The 22,472-nt window shown below is 44.6% G+C and overlaps 1 protein-coding gene across 2 annotated transcripts in view; it reads left to right on the forward strand.

The window, feature by feature from the left end:
• The window catches only part of LOC108549365 (protein couch potato), a 182,339-nt gene extending 167,642 nt beyond the window's left edge, over positions 1-14,697 (forward strand). Inside the window, exons 8-9 of one of the 2 annotated variants that reach the window (XM_017902718.1) lie at positions 7,851-8,055; positions 13,272-14,697. In XM_017902718.1, coding sequence (XP_017758207.1) covers positions 7,851-8,055; positions 13,272-13,304 — 238 coding nt within the window. In that variant the 3' untranslated portion in view covers positions 13,305-14,697. The remainder of the gene's footprint in view (positions 1-7,850; positions 8,056-13,271) is intronic. The other variant, XM_017902719.1, reaches the window with a different exon arrangement.
• Positions 14,698-22,472: the final 7,775 nt, after the last annotated feature.

Below are 22,472 nucleotides of genomic sequence, written 5' to 3' on the forward strand. Positions count from 1 at the left end.
CGTGAATTTTAAGACCGAGGAGCTTCCATTTCGAGGAAAGAATTTTGCAAAATTTCCTTCGATTTCGCAAATGTAATTTACCGATGTTTTCTAATTATATTTTGCATATTCTATTTATATTTTGCTGTCGATTTAGATAGATAGTCGGATTTTTGCCGAACGTCGGTATTTAAAATGATAAAAAAGGTAGTAGCTACCCCCTTTTTGCTCTGCAAAGCTATCAAAAATCCTCGTAATAGAGAGACCGCGTATCCGAGTCATCGAAAAGTTTAGCGCTACTGGAAATTCATCCAGCTTCGATCCAAGCTATCCAGCGGCTCTCGGTCGCGCATTATCTCGAAAGCGTGCGACGAGATTTATTAGACCGAGTGAAATCAGTCAAACAACCACGCCATGCTTCGCTGATTTTCAAAGTCTTTCTCTTGAAAATAGAAGCTCCATAAACGATGCGCTTATCCCGCAGTTTTTAATTCCTAGCCGCGTGCAGAAGCCGCATCGCTCGTCACTCGAATTTATCCAAATTTTTTCGTTCCGTCCACGCACGCGAAAAAGGAGAAGATAAAAAAGAAGAGGCAACAAAAAACCAATAAAAAGGAAAAAATAGGGGAGGAAAATATATCGAAAATTTGTACGAATCGTAAAAAATTGTTTGGATTCTCGGTGGTTCTGCATGCGAGTTGCACGTACACACGAGCAAATGGTCGTCTCGAAATACGTTGAAATACGTTATCTCCGGCGGACATTACGTTTCGCGGTCGCATGGTGAATTATTTTCGCGTGGCCCGCCATGCGGAACCTTCCCACGACTCCGAGTACTCGTGTAGCCGCATGTTGCATCGCGATTCGTTGCAGCCGAGAAATTCCACGTTTCTCCGATCGACCAACAGCGTCGCGACGTTCTTGTTAACCCATTAGCTGCCATAATCCCCGCTGTCACGTCTCTGTACACCGTAATATCAAAATTCGTTCGAACATCCCGAGTAACATAACCTCAAATCGAAATCTCTCTTCCTAACCTCAAATCGAAGTCGAGAGATATACACGCGTATTTAACGCGTGATATCTCGAATCGTATCTGCGTCGAGTTTTCTGGAAAATCGGTGAAAATTTTCCAGAAAATTCAAGAAGCAATTGGCAGTTAATGCGTCGATGCGCGCGCAGACTTAAGGCTGGTACGCACGAGCCACGCTATTTCGCAATGCGAAATACTTCGCGTGAGCGTAGATTCGAGTGTTACGCAATCGTGAGCACTGCATCATTGAAAACGTTAACTCGACGAATCACGATGACGCGTCGCTCGTCTGCAACCAGCCTTAAGGTCGCCGTTTGCGTATCAGCATACGGGCTTTCCTCCTGTCTGCAGACGGTCTGCGGCCAGTCCGTGTAGTGGCGTAAGATATGCGACACACGATGTTAAGGGTAGGAGGACAATATAGATCGCCGTATGCAAAGTGTCTGCAGACAGTGCTAGTCTACGCGTGCTTCTAGTCGCTCTTGGCAAATTCGGAGAGGCTAGGGATATCTCTAGCGTGGTAACTCTTGAAGGATTAGGTGGTTTGGTGCTCCGTATCCGGGACTTACGAGTACCTTGAAGGATCGTTGTTTATTTCAAGTTTCATTTGCGAGTTAAAGCTCGTCGAGATACGTTTTCTCGCGGAAAAATTCGTAGTCTCGTGCAAAAGTAATCGAATACACGAACAATTTCGTTCCCCGTTTCGTTCTCTTTATACGCTTATTCTTTGCTTATATTTTATACTGGCTACATAGACTGAATATTTTTGTGACCGAGAAATATCGCTTCCTTTCTTCTCTTTAACAAATTTCAAGATAATTCAGCTTCATTTCGGTCCCATATTTTTCGTAGTTACTTTAAATACCCGAATGTACCTTACGACCAATTGATATTATCAAAAATCGGTCTTGCTTAAAGTCATTTATTTCTCTCATCTCTATTCGGTTACCTCGATAATCCGCAGTCTCACGTTTAGTCTTTTACGTTCCCGAAACGGTATCTTCCAATTGGTCAGGAACTAGCCAACATAGAAACAGTGCAAAAATCCGCAATCATGACTACGAGCACCAATGTCGCTTATGAGCACCAACAGAATCACGTCACCTAACTCCTGCAAGAATGGAAATCTCGTTTCACCGTCTCCGAATCGAACATCCCGATACTCCGAACGATAAGCAAGAATATCGAATACTCTACCCCGGAAACATTATAGAAACGACTCGATGAGAATGCATTACCGATAGGAACGAACTGGAAACGTGCCGGAAACGTGCACGCGTAATCCGCATACGTGCATCCCCAAAATTCGTAGACGTCTTCCGGCGCGTACGAACGCGTGTAATAAACTCGAGCATAGCAGCAGCTGTTCGCGAATTCATACGTGGAAGTTCGTGATTCGCTGTGTAACGAGATTCCGCGGGCTAATTATGCGAAACGCGGAGAAAGCACTCCTATCTCTCTTCCCGTCGCGTTGACGCGCTCGATTTCGCTCGTTTCCGCTCGGAGTCTTCGACGACCGGCGATGTCTCGATGGAAGGACTAAAGGACAGGGGTAGAGGGTGGAATCGAGGTCGATTTAACCCCGAAAAAGAAGGCTTCGGGTCGAGAGAAAACGCGGCGTGGATGACGAGGCCAGGTTCGACTCGCGGTTTCTATGCTCGCGGGCTATTTCGGCACCGAAGAGCAAATCGATACGGACACGTTGCGTCAGATACGGACAACTGACGTCATATCCAGTTCATTCATATCCAGCGCAAGAAGCGTTGGCCTGCAGCTTCGCTTCGCGACGTGAATGGCCGGTCTGGTGCAGTTCGGGGTGGCTTCACCCCTTTGCGATTCTTATTTCCATCGATGTCGCGCGTCCATCCTATTTTCTTCCTTGGCTTCGTGTCCTCGCTGCTATTCTTCACCTTCCGATCCTATTGTCAGCTTTCGAGATTCTAAAAATGATTTTCGTTTTTTAATAGAGTCCTTGACTTCGTGAAATAATAATCTTTTAAAAGAGAAATAAATTATTCGAGTATCAAGCGGTTCGAGGTATTTTTGACAGTACTCGTTTTGATTTTGAGATGATCGAAATATTAAGGAACGAGGATCCAGATTTTAAGAAATTTGAGGACTAAGAGCGCAGTCTTGAAATATTTAGTCGAAGACGTGAAATATTCGCGTAGAATCGTAAAGGGGTAAGTGGAGCGAAGGCAAAACGTTAATTAACACCGAAATCGGAATGGCGGGATTTTTGCAAGCGCATCCAGGCCATAGTGCAATGAACTGGAAATGACAAATCTACCATACCCCGCTCTGGAAACAATTACGCGGCTAGGAATTTAAGAGAACGATATGGGTCAACGCCGAATCAGCCGCATTTCCTCTCTCTCTGTACAGTGCACGCGTTCTAACGCGGCCTTAACCCTCTGTATCCAAAGAAGAATCACTGTTGCGTCCCGAACACTGCAACTCTCACGGTGGCAGTTTCGCGGGATCGTAAGGCCCGTTTACGTGGATGCGACAATATTGCAGAGATGCAACCTACTCTAAATTAATAGAGCTTGACCTGGTTAGGGGTGAACTAAAGAGTTCTGATTGATTGTCGTGGGTCTGTGATGTTTGTCTTGTCTTCTTGGGATTTTTAAGAGAACTCCTTCGTGACTGCTGTCTCGGTGGTTTTATAAGTTTTGTGTGTCTACTGATTGGTTGGTGTGTGTCTTCTTATTGGTTGTGAATAATATCGGGGATGTTTGTTAGCTTCGACGCCTTTCTGTGGTGGTGGATGTTTAAATACTTTGGGTCCTTATGCCTATCGTCTTAAGGGTAATTTATTGACCCTCGCTAGGGTTCACTCAAGTGGTGACTAAGTGATAACGAGTGTATACGAATTAAGGGACGCTGGCAATAAGGACGTAAAGAGTCCTCCATTTAGCTTGGGACATTCGATCTTGGGACCGCAACAATCACGATTCCCGCAATATTTTTTCTTTTTCCTGGCCCAAAGTCTGATGACCATCGTGCCGCGAAAAGATTAATAACGCGATGGTAATCGGATGAAATGAAACGAAAGATAAGAAATGGACACGCGTGATCTCAAACTCACGTGACACCATAGAGGGTTAACGTTCTAACCGGCTTCCCATTCGTCAGTACATATGTCGAATTAATAGGAACTGGGTAAAAATTAAAAGCGTGAGCAAAATAAAACTGACCGTATCGCAACAGAGGTTAAAGGCTTTATTTAGGCTTTATTTTACTCGAGGGAGCACGTCTAACAGAGTACGTCTCACCTCGACAACTGAACCAGGATTTTTGGGCCTTCTTCCACAGTGGGAAAACTCTCCCACTACACGTAGACCCTTTCAGGCCACGTGATAAATTTCTTACGTCTACTCCAACATCCTCCCACCATTGAAATTGAACTACAATTTCTTTCCAATTTCAATAACTCCTCTCCACTCGTACCATTCTCATAAAACGCACACAGTAAAACAAGAAGAATGCTACTAAAATGAATCTAGCTTACAAAAGGCAATATTAAAATGAATCGTATTTTAAACGCTCTGGTGCATTCACGGTTCTTCCACTCCTCGTTGTTTTTACATCATGTGCCGGATCCACCTCATGTTCAGTTTGGCTCTTCTTACATTTAGACATCAAAGTTTCATTCGCACAGGTATCCTTATCATACGATAACTCTAACGGGTGTACACGTTGTATAGCTCGTACCAATTCTCCTGTGGCAGTCGTTAGTCGAACCACACGCTACCCAGCCATCTGCACCTTTAATAGTACCTTTAACTCGCGCTAACGTCAGTCTACGCGTTTCAAATTAATAAATCATTGCCGATTTTTATGTTGCGATTACTTTTGACTTTACTTCTCTGATGAGCTAGAGCTCCTAAATATCCCAGTACGGAATCTCTTTCTCAAGTCGTCTTTCAGTCTATATGTAAATCTCTTATTTAATTGACGAGTCTCAATTTTACCCAGATCTATCACGTCAACTTCCTTAATTTCTTGTAGAAACATGGACGATGATAAAGGCACGGTGTCGTAATAATTTAAGAGAACTGTGAACATCTATTCGTGATCTAGGCATCTCTTATTCAGTGTACATCTCAAAAATCGTTTCGATATACCATTTAGACGTTCCCAAAATCCTCCCCACCAAGCTGCCGCAGGCGGATTAAGAATCCATTCTATTTTTTCTGTAGCTACCGTTTTGGCTAACTTTTAAAAATCTGTACGATTAACACGTTAAACGCCACGCCGGTTTTACATGCGGTTCCGTTCACGGCACTGTTAGCCGCCATGCGGGCCTTTCGGGGCCGTATGGACTGGCGAGGCCTGAACCCTAGGGACCGGCGTGGCGTTTAATGTGTTAAGCATGTTACTTAGACATTCGTCCCATTGTCACTGTAGATAACAGCAGGACATCCTTGATACGACGACGCAAAGCCATCAAGAAGCTAGCCGTCGATAGTGAACTAATTCGAAGTGCACCGCTCTATAAATCGCACACGTAAATACACACAGCGTCCAACATCTGGAGCATTCCTAAACCATTCCTAGCCGTGTGAGTTAACACCGAGGCATACAAGTATCCAGAAACTGTTGAATTCGGATATGCAGGGCCATTCGTTGAGACAAATTCGTACACCGATATGATAAATATCTTGGAAGTCAAATCTCTCCCTTTTCGTAATCTGTTAAAGCAAACTTCAAGACAAACTGAGCTACATGTTTGGTAGCGAATCGCAGAAGCGTCATTGCAAGAAATCCGCTTAGTCTTAATAAGTCGCGTTCTTTGGAAGTAGCCCCCTTTTCAGCGCTAATGGAAGCAATTAATTCTGCTATCTTGGTTGGGTACGTCTCTTCTCGACAACTGACCCAGAATTTTTGGGTTTCCTTCCACAGTGGGAAAACTCACCCACTGCGTGTAGACCTTTTCAGGCCACGTGATAAATTTCTTACATCTACTCCACCAACATGCGTACGTGTATAATATCGAGCAGATGTGTCCAAGGGAGCTTGTCACGTATCGAGATGTTGGACGTATCGAGTGCTTCTTAAAACCGAATTAACAGCACTGCCTCCAAGAAATGTATATCACTGACATCCGCTGATTCATTTTTTGCCACCAGTCGTAGCTCGTAGCCGTAAGACGCACCTGTGCTAGTACCCGTAACCGTATTATCAGTATCGAGATATTTAGTGGCATTGATTAACACACCCTGGTACACACACAGACACACACGTACGCTGCAAAACGCACACGGTGTTCACGAGGAAACAGCGAACGAGCATCGCGAGCATGACAAGGTACGAGACTCGTTCCTGTTCCGCACGTGCGATACTTGGATGTTCCGTGCATTTTCCAATTTTTGTACATTTCTGGAAACAGAGATTCTATTATATTAAAGTTTCTATTATATTAAATCGGCATATATATCGTATCTGCTATGTTAAATAGCGAGGAGATCGGTGAGTATCTACAGAAAGAGATATCACGAGAGAAAGGTACTCCGAATTTTGAAAATTTGCAAATTTATTCCTGTTAAACGTCACGTTGGTTTTACGTTCCGTTCCGTTCACGCCATAGTTAGGTACCTTCTGGGCCGTACAGACCACTGAGGCTTGAACGGAAAGCCCGTCCCTAGGCACCAGCCGTCCCTAGGCACCATTTTTCGTGATTCGATTTTCAATTCTATACTTTTATTCAATTTCTCTGTTTTTATGTTCACCTAATTATCTCTAAATTAAATTTCCCGTGATTAAATTATAAATATGGTATAATTTCAGGCAACGCGCGAGTTTCGAATGCTTTAACGATACCAGTAATAATACACGTACATAGTTAATAACTTTGTATAACAATTCGCAACATCAAACAGATACGAATAAATAAATAAATAAAACGTAAAAATGGCGGATCCAGGTAGGAAGCATACTGAATAGAAGTATCGCACGTGTGGAGTCAGTTGTCGGAACAGTCGCGAATCACGAGACATTTCGCGAATTGCTTGGAACGGAGGCGAGGGAAAAGAAAGCAGTGAAAGCAACCGTGGACAGGCCCGCCATAACCGGAAGCATCGAGATTCGATGGAACCCCGGCAAATGGAGCGCGGTCGATGTCGACGTTTCCCGTAATGGCGTCGTGATCGGTGCATCAGTCCTGCTAGCATATAAATTGCTCGGTAATCGGGATAGAAAATCTTGATACACGCGAAACCGAGTCGATGAGCTTGCTTCGCCGATGCTCAGCTTGAACTTTGATAATTGGAAGTGGCTTCTTTCACCTTGTCTTTGTACCTCTAACAAAGCGTGTTCGTTAACCATCTGCCTCCGAGTCGTGGATCAAAGACGAATTCGAAACGGGATAGAATTTAAGAGCAGCTGGAGAACTCATTGCAATGACGAATTAAAATCGGATGCAAAATGGAATTTAGAAGTGCACGGTTTCTTTGTCGCTTCTTGCATAATTTACGAGCAACCTGTACGCTGGTTAGAAGAATCACGAGGCAGAGGGTTAAATTAAAAACTAAAATTACTAAACCCTGTGTACTTCTCCTTGCGAATCTTCCGTGCTTGTCCCCCGACGATCAGACCAGTCTCTAACGTCACGTCGCTTTTCTATGGATCGACGGAAGTTTTTCGAAGATAGCGTCACGATGCCTCGTCTCGCTGTTCGATCAGCGTCACCGAATCCTCGCCAAGCAACGACAACGAAACAAACGAACAAATAGACATTCACACGTACACACAGAGGCCCTTCTCTTTTGACCAGAGTACCGTCTGTCATAACTAACTAGAGCACGTATTGTACGCTTCTCTTATTTATGCACAGTTTTCCTGGTTTCTCCCGGCTTCGTATGCACACGAAGGGAGGGTCGCCAGTGGCCTTTGTCGAATACCAAGACGTTCGCTACGCGGCCCAGGCGATGGCCACTCTCCAAGGATCCTTTCTCCTCTCCTCCGACCGGGGAGCAATACGAATCGAATATGCAAAGTCAAAAATGGCCGAGGTGGGCTTTACAAATCTCTGGATCGAAGTAGGTTTCATTTTATGCTACGCTAGCCGCTACAGACACCGTGTGAACATCCCGACGAAAACGCAGCACCCTGTGCGACACCCTATCTCGATTCTTGTCCCCATTCTTCTCTCCATTCTTGTCTCGATTTTTGTTTCGACTTTTGCCTGCATTCTTGTCTCGACTATTGCCTCGATTTTCACCACCGTTCTTATCTCGATTCTTACCTCGATTTTTGCCTCCGTTTTTGCCTCGTTTCTCGTCTTCGTTGACAGAAAAGGCCCCCCGTAATCGCCACCACGCGTTTATTTTCGTTCTATCCCCCCGTTTTCTTTCGTTCTTCCGAACCCCGACTGAAGGGTGGCATCGGGATTTTCTTTATGGGCCTATCGATGTGTCCCTCCAGTCGATCCAGCCATCGTTCTCTGCCATTTGCATCCCCCCGTTTGCATCATTGATCCACCAAAGAGGAACCACCGACGATTCCAATGAGACTGCACGAAGCACAGATCTGCGTTTTCGTTGACGGACATCGCAGTATTACCGTGGGGAGTTGGACGAAATGCCTCTGGAAGGAACGAGGATCTTGTAGCCACTCTTTTGCTCCCTCTCCCATAGAGCGTAGGAACCATCGAGACAGGCTTGACCGGATGTGTCACTGTTGCTCCATTTGCTCTCCTGTCACGCATCTAGGGTGGCCTGGTGATCACGGTAGAGTCGGCAAGGGGATGATGATCACCCCGTTTAGGTGAGAGAAAGTTTAAGGTCAGGAGTAAACTGCCTAGCTTCGTTGTTCGAGACGAGAATAATTGTAATAATTGGCTCGACTGGATCTTGCCGGAGATCGATATTTCTGTATTTAATCTGGAGACCTGCGAATGTTTTGCTCTCTGTTATGCGAATGTTTCATCCCACCACGCTCTTCTGTCTAACTCTCCCGTACTCGACGTCTCCTCTCCCCTTTAAATCCCGATCAAATACAGAAATACGATTACGCGTGTCAAAAATCATCGCGTAACTAGGGATAATCGACCCAATTATTTTCCTCGGAAAACAACGTCTGCTGAAGGCGAGAAAAATTTACTCTTCGCCCTTCGCTATCTCTCCCTTCTCGCGGCAGAGGACTTCCGCTTCCCGAATGCTACCGTTTCACGGCCGACCCGTGCATTAATAGCATAACAGCACGTAATAACATTTGTAAATATTTCTCCACTTTCCCGATACTTCTCAGGGGCATTTTACCACAGCTCCCTACAGTACAGTGGCCTCAGCAGTAGACTCGCGGCCAATTAGCCCGCTGTTCGGTTGCAATCGATCGCAGCGCCACATTTCCGTCGTCGTCGGTCCAAGACACAGCGTTTCCGGTAGCAGCACACGCGTGTGTCGCGCGACGATCGATCGAGCGCGATCGATCCTCGATCGGAAACTCTAACTTTTTCTTCCTCTTTCTGCTCTGTTTATCCTCTCTCTCCTTTTTCTCTTTTTCCCCCCATTTTTTCTTTGTCTTTCTCAATTCTCCGGTCTCCCGTTCGAGGTTACCCGATTCTCTCTGCCGTGATTCGTCTATTCCATTCCGAATTCCGTTCTGTCCCGTCTATTCATCCGCCAGATTCCATTTGCCAGCTTCCAGTGCGTATCGGTGACGAACAATGCAACGCGGAGTGTTCCTTTCGAATCTTTTCACGCGACAAAGCGTCGCGATACTTCGAATAACCTTGGATGGTCCAAGGAGCGAGCACCTGAACGATCTCATCCCGAAATAGATCAGGACACGCGGGATAAAGCACGGTGATATATGGGACCAAGGTAAAAAGAGTAGCTCTACGCTGTTCAGAAAGACTGGAAGTTTCCAAGTCACCTTGAGGGAGTTTCGTTTATGACGGATCGTCCTCTCGACGAGATTCCTTCTCGGAAACGAAGCGATCTGGAAGAATTTCGGGACGAAAATGGCGCGCGAAGATCGTCACGGGAACACTCCGCGCGTACCTGTTACCTGTTCCCTCTGCCCTCCCTCTCTGTTGTCGATTTTCGTTCAGAATCTGCTCGGTCTTTCACTGTGACTTTTTTTTTCACACGCTTGAGATGCATAGTACTCGTTCATTTTTGCTCCGTCCCTGTCTGTTTTCTGTCATCTTTTACATTTCGTTTCCTGGACGTGATCTTTTGATATGCGACTCCCTTGCACCGTATCCGCGCTTTTCGCTCAGATCTTGTTGCTCGCAGCGAGATTCCCGGGGGAAGGTCGGATATCTGCGAATCGAATAATTTGCAGAAGGTAATGAAACGGGTGAAGCTCGAGAGTACTATCCGCTTTGGTACTTTTGCGAAACGAATGAGCGTTTGTTCGAGGACAGAACAATCTAATGAAACTTAATAATTAAAAGAATGTGAAACTTGTTTTTAAAAAATTGTCATTTTCAGATGGACGAATTTTAAAGCAATTGGCAGACTATAGACCCCCTAAAATTGCAAGAGAACGGAGAGACGCGTGAAATATATTTATTAATATATTTTGGAAATATTTTTTGAATTTTCGGGAAATAGACGAATATTATTTCGAATAGTCGATTAATCGCGAGATATAATTAATTATGAAACAAAATATTCCGCGACCGTCGCAGAAAGAACGCTTTATACTCATGAAGCAGGATTTATCGAGGAATCGGATTAAAGGAACGGAAAAGCCGAGCTACAGACGGATATACTTGTACGGTTCTAAAGCAAAGCATCTTGTTTTCACGGTGAGTTTCGCGATGAGTTCTCGTATCATCGTGCACGCACGATCTCTAGATCGCTCTCGATCTCTTCTCCGTTTTCTTTGTCCTCCGCGAACCTAATTTAACGGCATTCAACGCGAACCGATCGTTTATAACTCGAATATATAACGCATTTCTCGAGCAACTAACATTCGCGATATCGATATAAAGGATCCGTGATAACGGTAAAATGTAAAAATAAATAATCAAGAAACTCGTAAAAAGAAACTTAATTGTCGAATAAAAAATTATCGAAATGAATAATAAAATTTCCTAAAAAAAAAAAAAAGAAATAAAATGGAAGAGAGAAATATAGGTAAACGTAGTAGGTACGGTAACACTCTGAAACTAGAACTAGAACGTGCAACCGACAACCCGAGGAATATAGGTCGCGAAAGCAACACCTCGTCCTCGCGAAAACACGATTCGATCGGGCAGAAGCGGGTGTGTTGTGGAAAAAAGCAGGCCAGATTGGCCGACCTTCCCTCCGGTGAAATTAGAGGATCGATGGAATCTGCTTTTGGGACTGGGCAGCGTGGGACGAGACGCATCGTCGCTAATTCATTTCGCTTAACCGGAACGGAGACGCCTTGGCAGCGCGACGCCAAGACGGACGTGGCTGCTGAAGGAATATCCGATGCGATAGACCAACGTTTCTTCCTCTCTGTCCATCTCGTTATCCGTCTTCCTCCGTCTTTTGATCTCCTGTCGTGGACCAAAACGCGACGCGACCGTCCTGTATCTACCTTCGCTCCATCCTCAACCGCGATCCCTCTCTCCGCGCTGAAAGCGCCGCTGAAAAGAGATAATAGAGAAATGGAAGAAAAGGGAAAAATAGAGAGAGAGAGAGAGAGAAAGAGAGAGGGAGCTTTTCAGTCCGGATGCAGTCACGGCCTAATGAGGTACGTAAATTACTCAATGGCAAGGCGTCTCTTCTTCCTCCGCCGTGGGAAGAGGCACGTTCGCGGGAAAAGGGACGAAATGTAGGTTGTCTCTGGCTTTCGTTCCGCGGGACAATGACGGATTCGTTAAAACGCCACGACTAGACCGCGGTAAATCGGTAAACCCGCGACCAACGCTCGAAAACCGGATGTTCGCCGAGCGTTTATTTCTGCTCGCTCGCAGTCGCGATCATGGCTGATCAGAGAGCAACCGGCGTTGACAATCTTCTTCGGGATCGTCGGTCGAGTGTTTCCGAATTATCGAAATGACACGCGTGCACGGTGCTCCGAGGGAAAGAGGAATTTTTTGACAGCAGGATTTTCCAAGGACTTCGCGACACGTTGCGAAATTAATGGATCACGCTCGAGTAGGTGTCTCCGTGAGCGTTATGCTGGTACCATTATAGTTGTACGGTGTTCTTTTCAACGTATGACGAAACTCGTAGGCGTGATGTAACGTCCTTTCGTGTCGTTCTTTTTGAAATAAGAGATCTATACGTCGTATTAACTCGGGTGTTAATCTTTATTCGAAGGAATCAAAGATTCAAAGGAGATTTTGTAAAGCTGGAACTGCCGAAGGAGTCAAAAAAGATTTTAGTCTTTTTATCTTTGCGATTGTTACGACTGTGCAGTTGCTTTTACAAAATTAATATTGATTTTTATTGTTCTGCTTTGATTATCATCGATAATTTACATCGTGTTTAGGTACTCGATGCTGATCGGTAGCTCTAGCGTTAGAGTACTCCCTAATTTTATCAGGTGACAAATTTCACGATGCCGTGGTAAAAGTACTATGGGAAATGTCGATATTTCGCAATTTTTCTCAGAATCGTAGCACGTTCGAAAAAATGAACGACTCTCTCTTTCGAAAGCGCACTGCGTGTTGTCAGCCAGAAACGGAGTGGAAGAATAGGGGAAAAGATATCGGAAAGAAGAAGAAATTGGCCGATTCGGGCAAGCGGCTAGCCCGTGGCCACGCGATTCTCGGAAACGCGGCGATGTTCGATCGGCCAGCGAGCTATCCTCCCCGCGAGCTGTAAATCAACGAGGTGTCGCGGGCAAAAACCGTGAAAGTGGCGGAATGGTGACAAACGATGCGCGATGAGCGGTCGAGCGAGCGCTCGTTTCATACTTCACCCGTTCCGATTTCGCGTCGATCGAACGCCGACAACGATTTCGTATCCCTCGTCCTACTACGATTTTTTCTTTTCTCTCCCTTTTTTGCTTTCCACCGACGACTCGAGACGATAGACATGGCCTCGCGTTTCCATTCGTCGTGCCTCGTCTCACCGTCTTCTGTCGGCTCGAACGTTGCTGGAACGCTGTCCGAAAAACTTTTCTTTCAATCCCTTCTCCGAAGCCGTACGTCCATCGTTCGTAGAGAAACTCGGCGCGATCTGTCGAAGATCGGCCGAGGGAGAAATGCGTCGGAAGGTAAAGAATGGGAACATCTCGCGAGTGAAATGAGTCACCCGGTGTATTCGTGTTTCTTTCCGACTTTTCCATCGGCACCCATTAATCGATTCGATGATGCTTGCAGGGATCAAAGAGAGAAGAAAACGGGCAACCTTAAGATCGACATCAACGGCATGTAAGAGGAACGAGGGAAGACCGTGCGTGCTTACACCCCGGAATGCAACGATCGGCAATCGGATTCAGTGTTTTCGCAATAGTAACGGGGAAAACGTCGACAGACGAGTATTCCACGGCACCACGATTCCGCGGCAGCTGGTTTCCAGAGCGAATCGGCGACCAGTTGCTCGAGAAATCGTTGCGAAGACGGAAGAACCAAGATGGCGGCTGCAAGATGGCCGCGGGGAAGAACCGGAGCGAAAGACGCGTAGGACGGCTAGGGGTGGGGATGTAGGGAACAAAGAGGAAAGTAAAAAGCACGTAAACAGGAACGGAGAAAAGGAAATAGAGAAACGGGAAATAAGCATTCGAGTACATACACAAAGAGTAGTAAACAGACAAACACACACGCAGGAAGGAAAAGGGAGGAAAGATGGGAAAGATCAGGAATTAACAAAGACGAGACAGGGGTGTCTGTGTGTATGGTTCCAGCCTTGTCTCGCTTAAGCAGCACCACAGTAGGGAAGCGAAAATTGAGGAAGAGAAAAAAAAAAGAATTCTTATAAATTGCGCGGAGCAACGGCGTATTTAGATTCGCGACTCGCGCGGGGCCCAAAATAATCGCGTATATATGATATTCCTAGGTATATATATTTTTTAACGACTTAACTTATCGATCTATTTCGATTAGCCGTGTACTACCTTGTCTATTTATTTTCCACCGAGTCTTGATTGCGATCAACGACGACGACGAAGCGAGAGACACGAAAAACAAAAATAAAAAACAGAAAAAAAGTAAAAAAAAAAAAAAGATGGAAGAACAATGGAAGTACGAAGGAAATGGAGGAAAAACGAGAGGGATACACGAAGGAAAGAGACACAACAGAGACACACGAAAGACGGGATGAAACGGCGGAAGAACCGCGTCGGTGTGAACTCGCGCGGGGCGTCGCGACGCTCGAACGAATTTCCACGCCGAGGCGGTCACGCGTCGCGATTTCGACGCCCGTGACACGATTTCGTTTCGTACCACACGCATACACGGACACATCTGTGAAACGCATACATACATATATACATGTACACGCATACCGAAATTCATATATACATCATACACATATACGTACCATACGCGTAAGTACGTAGATATATACGTATTTACACATACATACGGAGAGAGGAGAAAAGCGTAAAGGCAGGAAGGCACTGTTGAAGTCACACGCGCACGCATATATGTAATACTTGTTCACACGTACACAGAGGAACACACAGAGTCCACAGTCGCGGAAGATTCTTTTAGGAAAATCGAGCCCCGCGCTGTTTTCCGACAAATTGTTTTGGCAAGAGACGACACGCGTTGAAAATTTATCGTAGCACACGCGTGACGCTGTTACTCCCGGAGAAACCGAGTAGTTTCGTTGTATGCAGCTTTTTTTAATCTGTTAACCGAGATACTCGGCGAACCGAGCGCGATGGTTCGCGGAGCTATCCGATTTATTCGAGCGTCGAGCTTGTTAAGCAAATGAATTTCTATTTTGCCGTTCCGTGTGCGTAAAACGAAAGCGATAAATGATAAGAACGGAGAAAAGTATAGAGAAAGAGTATCTATTTTACTTTTTTAAGCGAACACGATGAAAGCGATAAGAACGCCAAATCGTAGAGTAAAGGGAAAGCAATTTTCGCCAGTGTGCATCGTATTTTCCAGCATACTTTGCAACGTATTTCTCAACGTTTTAACTCCTTCACCTGCGAGCTACGATTCGATAGAAATAAATAACACAGTTTCATTCCAACCCGCGAAATCATGGACCACCGAATGTAATAAATTTCCTCTCGCGAAGAAAATCATAAAATTTGTTAAACATCGATCCGGTAGATCGTGTCGGTATGAAAGGAATAGACGATGTACAGAGAGAAAAGCCCAAGCTTGTGTTAGAAAGATCTAGAGGCGTATGTAGTTGAAGCAGAGTACTTCAGGGATACTTAAAAATGAAATTCGCATCGAAAGTAACCTCTTCTTGAAAGTAAAAAGACGAATTATATATTACATAAGGTTCGAAGATTTTTATAATCCGACCATCCATCCGTCTCCCGGTTAACAGATTAAAATCATGCGCTCGTGCGGAAGGTCGAAATCGCGGACTATGCCGATACTCGCGATCGCGTGGATCTCGATTCGAATCGAGGCATTTGTTATTTCACGTTTCGCGAGCGAATCAGCAGCGGAGCCGAATCGCGTGCGTTAATTCCGAGACAACTAATTCGACGGAGGCGTGACACGCGTGCACACGATCCTCGATCCACGATCCGCGTGTGCGATGCGGCTGAAAACGGAACGAAACGAAATAGCGAAGACAGACGCGGTGGCTCGTAGACGAAATTGCATAATATAGAGATACAAAAGAGACGAAGACGAGTACATCAAGCTTAATACCAAAGGTGCCCTAAGAAGCGTGTATTTATGTTTTATCATTGGCGCGTCGCGAAAAGGCGAGCATATACATTTAATTATGTATCTTGTTAAGGAGAGTCTAATATCCTAGACGAGAATGGCAATGAACGAGTGCGTGAATGCGATGTGCGAGTGAGAACGTGTGGGAAAGAAACGTAAACACGGAACGTACGATGCTGAGAGAAAGCAAGAAAGAGAGAGAGAGAGAGAGAGAGAGAGAGAGAGAGAGAGAGAGAGAGGGAATGAGCGAGAGAATGATCGATAGAGCGATTGTGTTACTTTACGTAATAATCTTATATATATACATAACGAATGCGAACATATCATAGGATTAAGCAGTAGAGGGAAAGAAAGTTAAAGTTCTTGTAATAAGGATAAAGTAACTTTTAAACGATCTGTCTTTGTAGTGGCGCGGATAGACAGAAACGAGGATACGAAGGTGGTGTGTGCCCTGCGTGCTAGATACGACGGCCAACTCGGCACGTAATTTGCCCAAGTGCCTTCCCGTTGGTCGAGTCATGCTGTAATTCGTACCGTGTATTATTCGTCTCGTCCCGATTTCAAACGTCGAACTCCCCCTTCTCCCGTAAATTCATATACACGTATTATACGTACACGCGCGTACAGTTCGAGAAAAAAGGAAAAAAGGAAAAAAAAGGAAAAAAAAATGGAAAAACAAGGAATAGTCGCAAGTCCTGAATTTATCCAGGAGACGCTTCTTCAAACTAAACTCTTAACTAATCCAAAGCTGTTCGAGCCTGCCTGATAGTTTTCTATCGCCTCGTCGTTTTCTACTTAGACCTTTTCCTCGAAGGACAGAGAGCTGCCGCATCGACGCGTGTTCCTCTGATTCATACTTCTGCTCGACGATCGTTCCGTTGAAAGAATCTACGCATAGACGGGAAAGAGCGCGAACGAGAAAGCGGAAATGGTGCATAAAATTCCATCGAGTTGCGCGAAAGGAAAAGCTATCCGAAAGACGGAAAGATAGGAGGCGAGAATGGTAAACGAGAAATTTCTTCAACGGTGATCGAAAAGAAAAAGAGTACTCCTCGTGTAGCGTGACAGAAAGAATCGCATATTTTTCTCGTAGATTCCTCGGATCTCCGCGTTATCTCTCGAGCGGCTTCTCGGGTCGATCGACAGCTTCCTTCTCAGAGTTCAGAGCCAATCCTCGTGCTGATAAATATGATCCTCGTCGAACAACCACTGGGCATTTATTATACGCATCCGCAATTAATAGTGGCGAGTGGTGATTAAGTGGTTAAGGGTATAATAGAGTGGTAGAGAGTGTTAACCGAACCGTATGTATGTTAAAGCCGAGAAATCGCGAAGAAAGCGAAGAGTCATCGACGGTGGCTCAAATCTCGCGCCGAGAGAACGACTAATTCCGTGATTCGCGTTCAAAAGACATTCGTCAGCGACGTGTAGCGGCCGTCGTAATTGCTCTCCTCCAAACGAGTACGCTCCTTTATTTTTCTATTTCCATGAGAACATGCGCCAGGAAGAAAAAAGAAAAACACGGAGGAGTGTGAATGCTAGGGTGTCGTGTACAGTTTCGTTCAATGTAACGATTGTATTCGCATCGAGACGCGAACTCGTTAGGGATGTCTTTCGAGCCGATCTCCTTGCGATCGAGCATGAATCGTTCGTTTGTTTGGAAGGATCGAAGCGTGAGTATTCGCTCCAAGTCTCGTTGCTCGACAAAGTTGCGCGTCATGAAAAGAAGGAGGAGCCGTATCGCAATTGCTTCTATTTAATTACGAAATTCTTGATAAGCTTAAACTTGGCAGATTAAATTAATTCCGTATCGATTTCTCGATTAACTTTCGTCTCGCTGTTCGTCCTTAACCCTTTCTAACGATTATACGATTTCTTTTCTAATTTTATATAATTTCGTCGCAAAATTTGTCACGATCGAATTGTCAGAGATGCGAGGGATCGATTCGTATAGATAATAACTGGATGTTCTTCATCGGAAGTAGCATAACTACTAGCATAACCGTGACGAATCTTCCGTTTTCACTTGGTTCTTAACGCAGAGCAGCAGTATCGTTTAAAGGTCCAGGCGTAACGAACCGCCGTCTTACCTTTCTATCCAGCTTTCTTGCCGTGAAACAAAAATCCGCCTGACCTGAAAGAGGAACTTGGCCAGCCCGTTTCCGGAGAACTGGACCGTCACGAAATTCAGAGCGAGACGAGGTGTCCCTTGATGCTGAAAACGGTAAACGCAGCTCGTCGAGCAACGAGATCGTTGGAAAGGAAGTATGCCAAATATCGCGGGGCTCGGTCAAAGCGAGACGGTTTTGGAAATCGGCCCGAAGCTTTTCGACGATGCCGCCAATTGCTTTAGATTCCAAGAATATGTCACCGTCGCTGAATCGAAGATGAGACGACAAACAGAGAGAAAGAGAGAGCGACAGACAGACAGACAGACAGACGGACAAACAGACAGACAAACGGAAGTAACACGAGGTTTCAGGGTTGTCACTCTTCTGATACATATCATTAGATCGTTAAGGGCTTGCCGAGCAGGTCGTTTAAGATAGATAATCGTGTTGGAAAGCGTTTACCGTCGTTCTTCGAGGAAAACCGGCAAGTGAAAAATGATTTTCGAAATGACAGCGGACAATTCCACTTGCTCGTGACGAATATATATTTTGATATCGTGGCTAAAATTATCGGAATAAAATTCGCTGACAAATAACGCGACTCGTCGCAAAGCAGAAAGCAAATAGTAGTTTCTATACGATCGATCGACTCTACGGGGAGAGTTAAGAGAGATACAGAGACACGGAAGGATACTTTCACGTGAGAGATCTCGTAGAAAGGTTTCACGAACGCTCGAAGAACGTTTAAAAATGAAAGGGCCGTTTTCGATACCGTTACGAGACGGCGGAGCAATTATCCCGGAAAGTAACTCACGTGAAATCGGGCAGAGATCGGTCATCGATCGATCGATCAGTGATCGGCTCGCGAACGGGCGCGACCCCGGTAAACGCTTTCCAGCTGTTCGTTAGTGTAAAAAAAGCAAAAAAAGAAAAAAAGAAAAAAGAAAAAACAAAAAAGTGTGTAAACCGCTTGAATCCGCGAACATGTCGATCCATGAACATATCACCGAATTTTTGACTCGTTAGAGAATCGTCGATATATATACATATATACATATACATATATTCACGATAGATGGTGACTGAATAATTTTTTTCCTGATAGTCGATATAGAAGAACGCGGAAAATTTTATCGAACTCCTCGGATCCTCTCTTAAGTGTGTCTTGGACTATATATAGGTATATATATATTTATTAAAAAAAATTGTTTTACATTAGTAGCGGGGAAGCGTGGTTTCGATGGAAGGAAATTAGTCAATTCGTCTGTGCAGCGTTCCCTTCTAAACGAGAGTCATCGCGATTTTAGAAAGAGAGAGAAAAGAGAGGGAGATAGAGAGAGAAAGAGAGAGAGTGAGAGAGATAAAAACAAAAGAGATACATGTGATCTTCGAAAACGACGGAAAGTATAGCCTAAGTTGTAAAATCCATGCGAGGCCTTACATTTGCGAATTCGGAGAGAGCGACGACGCAAAGAAAAGAGAGAAACAAAAAAAGGAAAAAGAAAAGAAACGGCGACAATTTATCCGTTCGTTTGTCCTTCATAAATTCATTTATCATTCTAATAAGAACGACAAGCATTAGGAAAAAGAAACGAAAAAGAAGGAAAGAGTGAGTGGCAAACATGGAACTGAAATGCAGTATTCCCGATTCCCAAAAAGTCTGTTCTACTACTTCTTCTAACTCTTCTTCTTCTTCTTTTTCTTCTTTTATTACTACTGTTGCTACTTCTTCTTCTTCTTCTTCTTCTTCTTCTTCTTCTTCTTCTTCTTTGGGGGAATCGTTCGTCGTCACCGATCCTTCTTTCGAGTCTTCATCGGAATCCATTAGATCCGCGGATTATCGAATGGTGCGTAAATCGTAACTGGTCGTGAATCGTGAACCGTGGCTACCGACGTGGAAAAAGAGGAAACGAAGGCTCTCGAATGCCTTTCCCAGGGCAACGTATTCGCTTGACCTTAACGTAACATATCATTTTACAATTTAAAACAATAGTTGTACTGCCCAAGATAGAGAGAGAGTGAGTGAGTGAACGTGTGCTTGTTGCGTGCAAGTGTGTATAACCGATTGCGTGTGAGTGTTGAGACGCGAGATTTCTAGCTAAACGTAGACCGACGATCCACGCGATTCTGTCGACATTCGGTCCCAGGCATGGTGGTATCCGTACAACAAACGCGCGAAACCGACACACCGAAAAACCACACAGCGATACACAGTGTTATCGTCCACATCTCGCGCAGCGGCGCAACTTTTGCCGTCGACGATTTTCATTCGAAGCTCACTCGATTTTAAACATTCACCGCGACGCGTTCCGCAACGAGGATGCGCGGTGCGCGCCCTGTAAACAAATATTCTTCGGCACTCGCGGCCAAGCTTTTGCTACTTTTGTATGAAAACGACGAAAAAAAAATATCACGCCACTGAAAGCCGAGGGAGAGATCTGGAGAACCGGAGGGAGGGAAAAGGGAGAAAGGGAGGAATAAGCGAGGGAAAATTGGGAAAAATGGATGTCCAGAAGTCGCGATCGGGCGACACGATTTTTCGATATTAATTACTCAACAGCTCCGTCGCGTTTCGTTGACTCGTTTTGGATTTTTTCCCACCTTTTTTTTCGCCTTTTCTTTTTAATCTCCTCGCCGACTATTTCTAGGAAAATGGATCACGAACCATGTCATTGAAGTTTTTAATCAGTCGTTAAACCCGCGAGATTTTTGTATTCTTAAAGCAACGCGTTATGGAGAATGATTGACTTTGTTCGAATTACAATTCGATCGAAAACGAGGAAATTTTTGAAATTCTTGAAAAATTAAAGAACTTCGAGAACGATTGATCAAATTCAGTGGCTCGAATTATATTTAAACTTGTATTTTTAATAAGGAATTTGCGAAAAATTGTATTTAAATAAACTCTACGAACAAAAGTCAATCGATTTTCATGAAACACCGATCTCACTGTCGACTAGGGATAATTCCTCTCGAGCGATTCCAATCGAGTGAGAAAAATGGAGAAAACTGCGATTTCAATGACCGAAAAAGGAAGAAAAGAAAGAAGAAACTGATTCTAAAACAATACTGTCGAAACTCCATCGTCAATTATCTATAATATTCGATCGGAAAAAAGTCCAAAACGAGCCGGAGAATCGCGTTCACCGAAGACAACGAGAGAAACTAGGAAAAGTAGAGCGAGAGAATGGCAAATTGTTCATCGACGAGAGTTCGCGATGGAACTCGAAAATCGACATTTCCTCTTCGTCCGTGTATTCTTCGTTGTACTCGCGCAAATTGAAGCCCTTCTAAAACGGAAGCTAAAATTTATAAAGAAGATTATCATCGACCGGAATTCGAAAATGGCGGAAAAGAGGAGATAAAATCGTACAACGGAGAATCGCGATAAACGACGAAGCAAAAATGAATGGAGAGAAATGGCAGGAAAGATCGATTCTGAGCGTAACGACGAGATCAATCGATGTCACCGGTTAATTTTCAAGGCGAATATAGTTTGCAATGAGGTTCGCTCGCTCGCGATGAATCGTTTCGATCGAATCTAAAAAGTGCTTTACAAGTGAACTAAGGAAACTCATATCAGTAGGCAGTACGCTATAACAGTTTACATTATAGAGAATGGCATTTCGTGTAAGGTTAGTAGAAATCGATATAAATACGGAAAGTATATATATACAGATAGCAATATATATATATTGAAGTAAAGGAAACAAATGTATATCACGCGTCGTGAAATTGGAAAATGGAGGAAAGAAGAAACAGAAAGGGGTAGTTGGAGGGTTGGTGGGTGAGGGGGAGGTAAAGAGAAGTACACGTGAATCAGATATTTTGTACCGTGACTAGAGAATTATTCTAACGAGTCCGTTTCCGTTTCTTTTTTACATACGTATATGTATATAATAGATATGTATATGTATACACGCGAAACCACACGCAATAGAACGCGAGGAAGCACCTGAACGAGGCTGACCAGTGTGTGATCGAGAGCTTACAGATCCTGGATCCCTTGGATCACGCTTTTCCACACGAAGGAAACAACACAAACGACGAAGAGAGAATTTTTCAGGAGTCTACTCTCGTGGATTGTGCAAAGGACATCGACGAGCGTACAAAGGCACAGCTTATCCCTGGAGCAATGGTACCGGTACCATTTTCCTTCGGGAGTGAGCGTGTGCGAGCCCCCGGAACGTCGAATTATTAACAAAACCCAGAGGCATTTACGAGCAAAGAGAAATCATCGGGGAAGGAACATCATTTGCCACAAGATCCTGCACAATCCGAAGCATTTCATATTTTCTATGGAACACGGACAGTAAAGAGAGAGAAAGAAAGAGGGGGGAGAGAGAGAGAGAGAGAGAGAGAGAGAGAGAGCGACAGGAAAATTTACGGAAGAAAATCGAAGGAACAGTGCAAGGGAGACTGTTCGTTCAATGGAGGAAAACATAATTGACGAACGCCAAAGATATCGATACGTATATCTATCCAAAGATCGCGAGAAACTTTACGACGAGTGTGTTGTGTCATCATTGTGATACGATGATTGCGAAGCATCATCGAACCCCGTGAACCGTGTGACAGTCGTGTTCGGTCGATGGAACCGAGGTAG

Source organism: Eufriesea mexicana, unplaced genomic scaffold (genome assembly GCF_001483705.2).
Source record: "Eufriesea mexicana isolate 0111107269 unplaced genomic scaffold, ASM148370v2 scaffold1902, whole genome shotgun sequence".
NCBI lineage: Eukaryota > Metazoa > Arthropoda > Insecta > Hymenoptera > Apidae > Eufriesea > Eufriesea mexicana.